The sequence below is a fragment of the Colletotrichum siamense genome (genome assembly GCF_013390195.1).
Source record: "Colletotrichum siamense strain Cg363 chromosome Unknown KSG_Cg363_contig04, whole genome shotgun sequence".
Lineage (NCBI taxonomy): Eukaryota > Fungi > Ascomycota > Sordariomycetes > Glomerellales > Glomerellaceae > Colletotrichum > Colletotrichum siamense.
Genome location: NW_023501017.1, coordinates 5,952,985 through 5,965,403, shown reverse-complemented (window position 1 = coordinate 5,965,403; position 12,419 = coordinate 5,952,985). Strand labels below are relative to the sequence as shown.

The window sequence follows — 12,419 nt, the reverse complement described above, 5'->3', positions numbered from 1 at the left end:
TCGAGAGGCTAATGCAGGCGAAAATTGCCTGCATTGAGTTGCAAGACATGAACCAACGGCGTCGTACTCGGGCGAGTCGTGCCTCCTATATACTATATAACGACGCCTATCTCACTCTCACTCGACTTTGAGCAACGGTCCGAAGGTTTGTCGATGCTTACCTTCGGACCGAGCTGTGTGTGTTCCCTGAACACCACTCGAGCGCGTTGGCTATGTAGCTGCTAACAATTTCTGAGAGTCTATACTACGTTTGGAGGATTTCATTGGCCAGAAAAGCTACGGTAGAATTTGGGTACCATGTCTCTCGCGATGTTCTTGCTTGCCGACGGGATACCGCTGGTTCACACCGAAATGCAAAAGCGTCGCAAATGTTCAAGACAGTAAATCTGACAGAGCTCTTAAATATCTTCCATCCGTCGGCTGGGCAGAAAATCATTGCCAAGCTATTCTTAATTTGGCGTAATTGTGTTCAACATCATGGACGTCAACGCCTCGTGGACGTCGCCCAGCTGGGCTGAGTTGGCCTCTCTCAAATTGCCAACGTCTCTGCCGACATCGAACTCGGCGCTTTACTGGCTTGCTCTCATCGTCGTCGCCTCCGTGGTTGCTGTGTCCCCACTCCGCAAGTCGTTCCAGTCTGCCGAGATCTATCCCGTCATCAACAAGACCAAGGAAGAGTACCTAAAAGATGGAAAGGGTCTTCTTGCGAGAGGAGCAAAGGAACACGGCGGGAAGCCCTTTCGGGTGTATACCGGGCAGGGCACGATGACGATCCTGGCCCCCGAATTTGCTATGGAGGTTCGGAATGATAACCGGTTGAGCTCGACGGAGTTCTTGTTGGCTGTGAGTGAAGTTTAACAACATCATCGGGCACTGACTTTCTGACAATTCTCAAGTACTGGCAAGCTGGAACGCCGGGATTCGAGCCATATTTTAGTTCTGGTAGTGAACTGCTCCGTGAGATGATCAGAAGTCATCTCACCCAAACCGATATTTGTGAGTCGATCTGCTGTGAGATCTCACACCAGCTCACTGACGTATTTCAAAGCCAAGCTCTCCAGCCAACTATCCGAAGAGGCATCTGATGCGCTCCGCGACGTCTTTACAGATAACGAAGGTAATCTCCCCCAACCCAGATCCCCAGAAGCACTCACTCACCCCCCTTTAGAATGGCACGAAATATCCCTCGCCCAAACCATCCCGCAGATCGTCGCCCGTGTCTCCGCTCTCGTCTTTCTCGGCCCGGAACTCTGCCGCGACCCGCGCTGGCTCACCATCACAATGACCTACCCCAGCAAAGCCATGGCGGCCGCCAAAGTCCTTCGCTCCTACCCGTCGCCGATCCGGCGCCTCGTGCACTGGTTCCTGCCCTGCTGCCGCGAGCTGCGGCAGATGCTGCGCACGGCGTGCCGCGCGATCGAGCCCATCCAGCAGCGGCGCCGCGAGCAGGAGGCCGAGGGCGTGGTGTTCAGCAACGCGCTCGCGTGGATCGAGAAGCTGGCGAAGAAGCAGCAGGACCGGACGGCGCAGAACGCGGCATATCAGCAGCTGGGGCTGAGTATCTTGGCGAACGCGTCGAGCACGGATCTGGTTTCGCAGAATATTCTGGATTTGTGCTTGCATGAGGAGTTGATTGAGCCGTTGAGGGAGGAGGTGAAGAAGGTTGCGGCGGAAGGGTGGAAGAGCTCTGCGCTGTATAACTTGAGGTTGATGGACAGTGTGTTGAAGGAGACGCTGCGGCTGAAGCCGATCGCGACAGGTGAGTCTTCATGTTAGGATGCATGGCTTTGGAGGAGCAATACTGACATCTTGGGTAGTCGCGCTAGGCCGTCGTGTGATGGAAGACAACGTCAAGTTGAGCGACGGCAGCGTTCTCCCCCGGACTACGGGCGTGGCAGTTTCCTCCGCGAACATGTGGGATCCTGTAAGTACACCTCCATCTGACTTCGTACGCTAGACTCTTGACTGAGTGCCTTGAAGGAAATCTATCCCAACCCCGACAAATTCGACGGCTACCGCTTTCTGCGCATGCGCGAGGCCGGCAACAACGAGCACATTGCGCAATTGGCCAGCGTGTCTCCCGAGCACCTGGGCTTTGGCTTGGGAGCTCACGCCTGTCCTGGCCGCTTTTTTGGTGCGAGCACGACCAAGCTGGTTATGGCACATTTCTTGCTCAAGTATGAGTTCAAGCTGCCGAACGACGACATGACCGCCGTCGATCCCATGCGCTTCGGATTCTCGACGTTGGTGAACCCAAGGGCGAAGATTCTGATTCGTCGGAGGAAAGACGTGGCTTGAAGCAGAGATATCGAATGCCGCTGGGCTGGGAGTGGAAGCTCGTCTGAGCCTGGATAGTTGGGTGAGAAACGCAGGCAGGGCCATATCTTTACAAGAGGCGTCAGATTCTATGAGAACACATCGCGATGAGAATATACGTGATGCCGGGCCGTCTCACCATCTGTGTAACTTGTTGCGCCCCGTGTAAATACTTGGTACCGAGCAGCTATCCCGAACCGGAAAAGAACTCATCAGCAATAAGCTTCTTCGGGGGTTGCATCCATACAACACCATTAATCAATCGGCCAGCAAGACTGCGGAAGTTCCTGGCTGCATCAACCCAAGAACGGCAGTCTCCGGTCAAGCGATTGGCGGAACATGATTCCGCGGGACGGGTTCTCCGGGGCGGGGGTCCTCGGGTTTCGTAGCCATCTGCGGGGAGATGCTACCATTCTACCCCTCTCAACTATCCAGATGTGAACCGAATTACCTTCGTTCCGGGAAGTGAGTGATATGCGTAGGTACGCGGCGTATCTCGGTTTCGCATTCCTGAGGTCGTGGAAGATCAGGGCCGTATGCCGGCTCTGTGACCCATGGCAAGGCGGACGCCACGTGCGCGATGGATGGTTGCGATGATCTTGCTGTACCAACTTCGAACATTGAAGCACGATGAGGAAATCAATGGAGCGGACTTGGCGATATGACGGGAGCGACATCCGATCGATGCCATGCTACCAAGCCACCAACCGGAGGCTTCTCATCCGCTTCGCCCATTGAAGCCAAAATAAACCCTCCCGCCAAGGATGAACGCCTCCCCAAAAGAAGATAAATCACGGGCAAATTCCATGATGCCTTCCAGCCCAGGTCCTCAACCACCCAAGCCGCCAAGATGATGCGCCTGCTAACCCTCCTCAGTTTCTGCCTGACCTTCCTGGCCAGTGCCGCCCTCGGCGCGGAGGTCGTGCCGCGGGCGACCTTCACCGAGGTGACGTCCTACGGCGACAACCCGACCGGCACGCGCATGTGGCTCTACGTGCCCAACAACCTCGCGGCCAAGCCGGCCGTCGTCGTGGGCATCCATTGGTGCAGCGGCAGCGCGTCGGCGTACTACCAGGGCAGCCAGTGGGCGCGGTACGCCGAGACGTACGGATACATCGTCATCTACCCGCAGACGCCGTACACGCGCGACAACTGCTGGGACGTGGCGTCCAAGATGACGCTGACGCATAACGGTGGTGGCGCGAGCAACTCGATTGCGAACATGGTCAAGTTTGTGATTGCGCAGTATGGGGCGGATGCGAGCAAGGTGTTTGCGACGGGGATCTCATCGGGTGCCATGATGACGGTGAGTGTGAGAGAGCAGAGCTTCATTGGACGCGGGAGCTGACGCCAGACTTAGAATGTGCTCGCCGCGACGTACCCCGACATCTTCGCCGCGGGAATCGCGTACGCCGGCGTCCCGGCCGGCTGCTTCATGAGCGCGGCCGACGTGCCTGACGAGTGGAACTTGACGTGCTCGACGGGCCAGAGCATCTGGACGCAGCAGCAGTGGGCGAATGTGGTGTACAACATGTACCCGGGGTACACGGGCGCGCGGCCGAAGATGCAGATCTACCACGGCACGGCGGACGAGGCGCTGAATGTGCAGAACTACTACGAGACGATCAAGCAGTGGACGGGCGTGTTTGGGTACTCGACGACGCCGCAGTCGACGACGCCTGATTATCCGCGGAGCCCGTACACGAGATATGTGTTTGGGGAGAAGTTGCAGGTGAGTTTGGGTAGTGAGTGTGTGTGTATGCGGACAGGTGCTGACTCGAGGCGGGCAGACCTTCCTCGGACAGGGCGTCACTCACTCGATTGACGTGTTCCCGGAGGAGGACCTCAAGTGGTTTGGGTTCACGGTAAGATTCCTGGCATGGAGGTTGGGAGAACGGAACTGACATGGAACGGAACTGACATGGTGCAGAACCCGGTGACCTCGGCGGCCGGAAGCCCCACGACGACGACACTGCGGACGAGCACGACTTCGACGGCGAGATCGACGACGACGACGGCGGCCGGAGGGTCCGGATCGGCACCGCAATGGGGCCAATGCGGCGGCATCAACTGGACGGGACCGACTTCGGTGAGTTGATGGAGATGCAGATGCAGATGGATGTTGGGCCATTTACTGATGAATTGGCAGTGCGCGAGCCCGTACACTTGCATCAAGGTTAACGACTGTGAGTCTTCTTTTCGTGCCATTTCATGCTATCGCTGACGACGTGTGATGAAGGGTACTCTCAATGCCAGTGATGTCGAGAAAGAGGGGATCTGTTGAGCCATGACGAGGGCCAGACGATGACGCCGAACAAAGGATTGTAGCACATCCGGCCATGTCGCATACTGTTTTACCAGACTCCATCAAGTACAGAACACGAATAGAAGCAATTTCAGTTCTTATCATGCTGTTCGCGGGCTCATGCGCTGGCTGGGCCTGCGACGTGGAATGCGGGATGAGATGCAATCGTGATGAAAGCAGCCAGGCTCGCAAAGGGGTGACGAAGAATTAAAGGCTGGACCGACAGCCGGGGTGAGTCCCGATCGGTGTTCCGCGAGACAGCAACATTCCAGCGGAACAAGGCCAAAAAGCAAGGTGAGGGTGCTGGTGGATGTCTCGGCAAAAACAAAACACGATCGCGACGCAGTCTTAGACTGAGGGAGTGAGACATTCATCGGGCGCTGAAGAAGGGCCCAGTCAGGCAGCACGACCATGCCATGGGCAGCCTGTGGTTGTGGGTGATGACTGTCACTGAAACCCAGCTGTTGCTGCAGGACAAGAAGATGGGAGGAGAAGAAAGGTAAAAGTTTGAGCTTAAACCCGGAGGCTGAGGTGAGGCTATTCCCGTCGGGGTCCCACGTGCACCGCGTTGCCCAGGCCATTCGATCATTTATCATGGTTCACTTTCAGTCCACCGCATCCATCGGTGAGGCCCAACCACGTGACCCGTATTTTGGTTCCTCGTGTGAATTTCGCTTCTGCAAGGCGCGGGAGGCCGGTGTTTTCACTTTTTCGCTTTTCAGGGTCCGCGGTGGCGTCATTCCCCGCTGAGAGTGCGAACCTTGCAAGCGCTAACAAATGCAGGCTTTGCAAAGAGTCTCTGTACGCAGTACTCTGTAATGAATTGAAGAGACTCAAGAGAGAGAGAGACGCATAACCGCCCAGATTGCCATGGTCATCGACACTGACGCGGGATATTCTGCCCATCACCAAAGACACTGTCTGAGACTCCCCCAACATGTACGACGTGACCCGACACCTGACTTGACTTTGGTCACGGGACAATGTCTTGTCTTGGTCTTCCGTGTCTTGTGTCTCGCTTTTGTTGTACCCGTCCAGTCTTAGCCCGCAGTCAATGTCCCCCCTTCACCCTCCGGCGCGAGTCCGTCCTCTCTCGTCCTCCACTCGGACTCGTTCTTGGTTTCCTCTTGGGCTCCTCTTCCTCTTGGGTCCTCCATCCAAAGGCGACACACCCTGGTCCCCTCGGCTTAAGCCTCACCGCTATTACCTCAGCTAAACAGCCTGGACGACATCTCCTTGAGGCCTGAGACATGGACCTTTTAGTGCCCCCCACAGCTACATGCCCAGAAAAGGATTAACATACCAGCCAAGCTACGCCACTAGTTAATATACTTAAGTTTTGCAGTGAAATCAGTACTTTTTAAGTACCTATACTTCCACCAAAACCAGCCAACATTTATCCACTTTTTTTGACAGCTACAAGTTAACCTTATTCCTCAACCCAAGTCCCCCACCCACTTACCCACAATACCACCACAATACCCCTACTTACTCTACATCAAATTAACCCCAAAAAATCCCTAAAAAATAGACAATATTCGCAATAACAATATTATCAAGTTATTCAACAATTACAACAACAACTTTAATATCGCTAACAACTTCAAGGACCCTAACGCCTCCATACAGCGCCACATACCGATCAGCCTCAGCATCATCAACAACCCTCACCAGCTACCCACCACAAGAGACCTCAATAAGATCGAGGTAAGCGCGTCAACACTACCATAAGCGCGCCAGCTACTACCTCCACCTCCAAGCAAGCAAAATCCACCGCTAGACCCCCAGCCAGCTGTTCTATATAACAACAACACAGTATAGCGTAACCCTCGCAAGCCCTACCCTCTACCAGGTATCTAGCGCAACAAAAAGCCTCTAAACCACACCAACAGCACGCCATATCACAAACTTCTCACAAAGTACTTCAAACGCAAAATATATCTACCTCCAGACCTCTCACTACTACAGATATAGCATAAGTTCGTCCCTAAGTGGATAGCTAAGCAGTAGGCACATTAAACCAATAAAAAGTCAGAGATACATCAACACACCTGCAATCCCACTAAAGTAATAAAAAACCCTACCTAAGCACCTCGCCAGCCCTAACGCACAACTATAGCAGAGATATACATCTTTTTAGGCGTACTTATCTATATAACCATCCATTAAGAGAGTACCCTCTACAACTACTAGATTAAGCATAACCACCACCCTCTCCACCCCATCAATCATTAGCTCTCTCACAACCGCTTCAAGTAGCTATATCGCAACTTTTCTACCTACAACCCCATCACCAAGCCTCTCCGCAACATACACCTAACAATATATAAAAAAGTCGCCTACTAGAGCGATTAACTACAGTTAGTATCAACACAGCTATAGTCACCTAGCGCCCACATTACTATCAACAAAAGTATAGTCTGCTACTAAGGCCGCCACTTCAATATCCAGCATATACAGGGTAAGCCTATACCCATTAGCTTTAAAGTATAAGTTATAGGGGAGGCTAAGTACTTTTTTTAGTAGGCTTAGCATATAAACAAGGGTCCAGCAATCCCTCCACTTACATATTCACCAGCAGAGACCAAAGAGCTTACCCCCACGAGAGCAGTCGTTACCCATCTCATCCTATCGCTGCCAGTACCCCCAGGCTAGCGCCAGTAATACCACCTTTTTATTAATAACTTATTCACTTCAATCAACCTACTTCAATACCTCCAGCGCCGCAATATTATCGCTATAAGCACTACACGCAACGCCCAGTACAGTAGGGTCAGCCCAACTCTCAGTAAGCTCAAAAGCCGCAACAGCAAGGCTAAAAAGATACCCTAGGGCACTATTTACTATAAAACAACTAAGGACAGCATAATCTACCAGCTTCTATTCAAGGACAGCTCCCCCATTTTAATAGCAACTACAGGCTTCTATAGCTTCAAGTATACCTTCCCTAGGCTCCAGAAGAGGCCTCACAGTAGCGCAACCTATACCAATATATCATAAGCTCCCTTTAAGACTCATAATACCATCACAAGCGAGTTATCAATCACATATACGAAGATACTACCCTTCCCTCAGTTTTACTATACATACAACTAATACATAAATACTATCAACATTAGCAATCAGTATAAGGCTAACAGCTACTACAGGCGTCATATACACCGCAGTAGCTACCAAGCACTAAATTTTAACTTCAACCTACCCATCAGTATTACTAACGCTTACCTAGCCTTCTATAAGGCTTAGTATAATACCCATACGCATCATAGCAGCAGTAAACAATACACTTAGACGCAGAAGCGTTTTCAACAACACCTCTACAAAGAAATTATAACTACATACAGAGAAGTAGCAATCCTAAGCCATAAGTCTACTACTATAAAAAAAGAGCCTTCTACCTAGCTAAATCACAGCCCATCAACATTACCAGGGAGGAGGCAGTACATATAGTATTCTTCAGCATACAGGCGTAAAATGCTTAGCAAGAGGGACGTTAATACCTCATTTAGCAACCACAGAACAACCTCTAAGTACAAGCAGTGCAGCATAGCACTTCATAAGCGAGAGTACTAGGATGCCTAGCATACCAGAGAGGGGACCAAGCATAGGTAGCCCAGGTTAGGAAGGATCTACAGCTAAATACAACACTTCAATTAGACGCCTCTATAGCCATTACCCACGCTACAAGTATCTTTTGCCGATATACTGTGGAGTCTAACAGCCTCTAAGGGCCTCTACTAACTAGCTATACCTAACAGGATCTAAAAGGTCCATGTCTCAGGCCTCAAGGAGATGCAAACCAGGGGGGGTGCCTCCACTGCCGATCCGAAACTTGGCCGCCCAACACTGCGAACTGACGTAGAGTTGTAACGCCATTGGGCCTAGAAGCTGCTGCGGCCTTCTGTTGTGCAGTCCACCGTCCGTCCACACGCACACACACACACACCATATGCATGTACCTCTAGCACAGAGTAAGCGCAGGTATGTACAACCACAGATGAGAGGGAGAGAGAGGAGAGAGAGTCCACCGAGAGCCTCTTCCTGTTGTTCCCTCTTCTGCTCATCGTCTATTCGTCCATGTCCCATGTGGGTTGGCTCTATCCGTAAGTATGTATATACGAGTAGCAGCAGCATTACATTGCATGTATCCCCCCCACCCCCGCGATACAAAGAGACCTGTTCCCATCCACATCACTACACCCTCTTCACAAGTACCTTTCTATCTTGTTTTCCCGCGCATAAACAACCAGGGCCTGAAAGCGGCTCGAGCTTTCGTGAAGTCATGCCGCAGCGAATCGAACTTCAAAAACAACTTTGAAGCTTTTCAGCATCTTCCCTCCTCTCCCCACGATTCTTCCATGTCCGTTGCCCACGGTTCCATGACCTGACCTCTGCCACCCTCGCCGAGCACCTCTCAACCGAGGCTTCTTCCCGCTTCCTCCCCTCCCCTCCAATTGAGACTCTTCGTTAGTCCCGGGGCTCCTTTCTTCGTCATTGACGATTATTTTTTCTCCCCGCCAACTCCATCGTCGGAAAATAAACATCGGCGTCTCCCAAAACACCACGACACATCACCACCACCACCGCCGCCGCCCAGCATGTCCGACACATCGCCCTCCTCGGCAGACGAACGTCTACGGACGGCCGTCATCGCCGAGCACCTCCCCGCCGGCTACGGCACCTCCTTCGACGGCACCCGAACCATGTCCAACCTCGACCTCACCCGCCAGAACTCCAACCCGCTCAAGACCCCGAGCCTCCACGGCGGCAGCAAGGGCAACAGCCAGGGCAACGCGCTCGACGGCGACGAACCTCAAGAAGTCTCCTCGCTCCTCCTCCCCGGTGGCGACATCCACCGCGACCTCTACAAGATCTCCGCCAGGGAACAGGGCGTCAAGCGCTCCCAGACCTTCTCCCACCCGCGCCGCACCGAGTCCGGTCACGAGTCCGACCTCGCCGCCGCCGACATGCTGATGCCCCAGGGCTTCCGCCGCCAGTTCGTCATGCAGAAGCGCGGTTTCACCGCCGCGAACCTGCCCATCACCCGCAACTTTGTCGAGTTCCTCGACTTCTACGGCGCCTTCGCCGGCGAGGACCTCGCGGACTCGGACGAGGAGGCCATCATGTCGGACGACGAGGACGAGGAACAAGGACGCACCGCGCCGACAGAGACGAGGCCGCTCCTCGGCCGCCGGCGGTCCTCCCGCTTCGCCAAGAAGGTCGGCGACGCGAGCACGACAAAGACCTTCTTCACGACGTTAAAGGCCTTCATCGGCACGGGCATCATGTTCCTGCCCAAGGCCTTCAAGAACGGCGGCATCCTCTTCTCCTCCATCACCATGCTCCTCGTCGCCGTCATCTCCATGGCCGCCTTCCACCTGCTGCTGCAGTGCCGCACCCGCTACGGCGGCGGCTACGGCGACCTCGGCAAGGAGATCTCCGGCCCGCGCATGCGCTCCCTCATCCTGGCCTCCATCACGCTCTCCCAGCTCGGCTTCGTCTGCACGGGTCTGGTGTTCGTCGCCGACAATTGGTTCTCCTTCCTGCAGGCCGTCACCAACGGCGCGAACCCGCTCGACTCCACCGCCCTCATCGCCCTGCAGGCCATCATCTTCGTGCCGCTCGCCTTCATCCGCAACATCTCCAAGCTCGGCCCCGCCGCCCTCCTCGCCGATGTCTTCATCGTCATGGGCGTCGGCTACATCTGGTGGTACGACATCTCCGCCCTCGCGACCCGCGGCATGGACCCCTCCGTGCGCCTCTTCAACCCGGCCTCCTACACCCTCACCATCGGCGCCTCCATCTTCACCTTCGAGGGCATCGGCCTCATCATCCCCATCCAGGCCAGCATGAAGAAGCCCGAGCACTTTGAGAAGCTGCTCGCTGGCGTCATGCTGCTCATCACCTGCGTCTTCACCTCCGTCGGCGCCCTCTGCTACGCCACCTTCGGCGACCGCACCCAGATCGAGGTCATCAACAACTACCCGCAGGATTCGCGCCTCGTCAACGCCGTGCAGTTCATGTACGCCCTCGCCGTCCTCGTCGGCAACCCCGTCCAGCTGTTCCCCGCCATGCGCATCATCGAGGGCAAGGTCTTTGGCCACCGCTCCGGCAAGAAGGACCTCGTCACCAAGTGGAAGAAGAACGCCTTCCGCACGGCCCTGGTGGCTGTCTGCATCGGCGTCTCCATCGCCGGCTCCGCCAACCTCGACCGCTTCGTCGCCCTCATCGGATCGTTTGCGTGTGTGCCGCTGGTGTACATCTACCCGCCGTACTTGCACATGAAGGGCGTAGCCGAGACAAGGAAGGAGAAGATTTACGACATTGCGCTCATGACGCTCGGATTGGTGGGCATGGTGTACACCACCGCCATCACCCTGGCCACGAGCTTCCTGTAACGATAGAAATCATGACCTGTGTAGAAAGTACAGCATCACCTGCATGAGATTGTAACATTTTTGTTGAAAATAAAATTACAGCGTAGAGCTTTTTGCTATTTACTCACATCTGATGAAGCCCCCTTCAGTCCTCGCGCCAGCGGACAGCCCAGTCTCCCTTTGCGAAACTCGGCTCAACCACTTTGCCCTGCATGACAGCCTCACACTTCCTCCTCTCCTCGCCGACAAGGAACCCAAACACAACCCCCCGCCGCGCCGCGCACCTCACCAGCTCCCGCTCGTGAGCCTTCTTCTGCCCCTCGTTCCTCTTCTCCCGCATCTCGTCCGTCTCCTCGATCCGCTCCGCCTTGCCCTTCTCCCCGCCCACGCTGCCGTTCACCTGCGACTTCTCCTGCGGCGGCCGCACCCTCGTCCCGCTGCGCACCGAAAGGCTCGCCATCACGCTCGGGTCAACGTCAAGCTCGCTCGACCGCGTCCGCCCCAGCATCTCGTCAATGATCTCCTCCCCGGGGTCCTCCTCCTCCTTCTCATGGCCCACGTCCACCCCCTCGTCCTCCGCCTTCTCTGGAATCACCCTCGAGGCGCGGTTCTTCCTCCTCCCAAACACCTTCTCCGGATCCTTCCTTTCCCCAAACACCTTGGCCTCGACAGCGTCGCAAGGCACCAGCACCCGCGTGTCGCCCTTGACTTTCTTCACATTGGCGGTGTCGAGGGGCTCGTCGCCCTGCAGGAAGCGCACAAAGGCCGCCTCGATCTCGCGGTCGAGACGGCCCGGCTTCTGGCCCCGGCAGCGCGCGGAGCAGTACTTTGGCGGCTCCGAGTTTGCGGGCTTCGAGGAGGTGGACTTGCGGGAGGAGATGACGCGGCCGCAGGTGCGGCAGTAGGGCGTCTGGTCGCCGTTGGGGAGGAGGTAGAAGGGCGCGGGCGTCGCTTGGGATTTGGACGGCCGAGACCAGGAGTCCATCCAGGACATTTTGCCGCGGGAGGTGGGGTGGAGGGTCGAGAAGGGGTTGCGGAAGGGGTTGGTGATCGGGAGGTGCTTGGTTGTGACGAGTCTGATGGTGAGTGAGCGGGAGAGCATTGGCGAGATGTTGAGAGTTGAGGTTGTGATGGTGAAAGGGATGAGGTGAGGGAAGGTTGGGTGTTGGTGGTCTGGGATTGGCTACGTCATCGATGTCATTTTCTGCTACTTCCGGAAGGCGTGGTCTCAGCCGTTATTCTTGCCCAAATTATTGAGCATAATTCATTCTAAAATGAAGAATTCGAGTACAGACAGCTATGAAAACGATACATTCATTCCTTATTTCCCTATCCCTCATGTACCAGAAGTTCTCCATGGGCGACGTGAATGCGTGACACCAGAACAACCTGTTCTCAATGGTATGACACCCACTAGGTCT

At 54.9% G+C, this 12,419-nt stretch overlaps 4 protein-coding genes across 4 annotated transcripts; 3 read left to right on the top strand and 1 right to left on the bottom strand.

Moving 5' to 3' along the window:
- Positions 1 to 477: 477 nt before the first annotated feature.
- Positions 478 to 2,298, top strand: P450-1-6 (Cytochrome P450 monooygenase 1; the record flags this gene model as incomplete). The annotated part of the gene is made up of 6 exons (XM_036639373.1): positions 478 to 843; positions 897 to 996; positions 1,049 to 1,117; positions 1,169 to 1,759; positions 1,818 to 1,924; positions 1,981 to 2,298. The coding sequence occupies 6 exons, from the start codon at positions 478 to 480 to the stop codon at positions 2,296 to 2,298; spliced, it is 1,551 nt and encodes a 516-aa protein (XP_036496452.1).
- Positions 2,299 to 3,166: 868 nt separating this feature from the next.
- On the top strand, positions 3,167 to 4,575 carry axeA-4 (putative acetylxylan esterase A; the record flags this gene model as incomplete). The annotated part of the gene is made up of 6 exons (XM_036639372.1): positions 3,167 to 3,622; positions 3,677 to 4,048; positions 4,107 to 4,181; positions 4,247 to 4,405; positions 4,466 to 4,502; positions 4,556 to 4,575. 6 exons carry the CDS (start codon positions 3,167 to 3,169, stop codon positions 4,573 to 4,575), a joined length of 1,119 nt encoding a protein of 372 aa, XP_036496459.1.
- A 4,644-nt stretch (positions 4,576 to 9,219) lies between these two features.
- On the top strand, positions 9,220 to 11,019 carry avt3-1 (Vacuolar amino acid transporter 3; the record flags this gene model as incomplete). Its single annotated transcript, XM_036639371.1, has 1 exon — positions 9,220 to 11,019. The coding sequence occupies one exon, from the start codon at positions 9,220 to 9,222 to the stop codon at positions 11,017 to 11,019; it is 1,800 nt and encodes a 599-aa protein (XP_036496458.1).
- Positions 11,020 to 11,143: 124 nt separating this feature from the next.
- Positions 11,144 to 12,100, bottom strand: CGCS363_v007521 (uncharacterized protein; the record flags this gene model as incomplete). Its single annotated transcript, XM_036639370.1, has 1 exon — positions 11,144 to 12,100. One exon carries the CDS (start codon positions 12,098 to 12,100, stop codon positions 11,144 to 11,146), a length of 957 nt encoding a protein of 318 aa, XP_036496457.1.
- Positions 12,101 to 12,419: the final 319 nt, after the last annotated feature.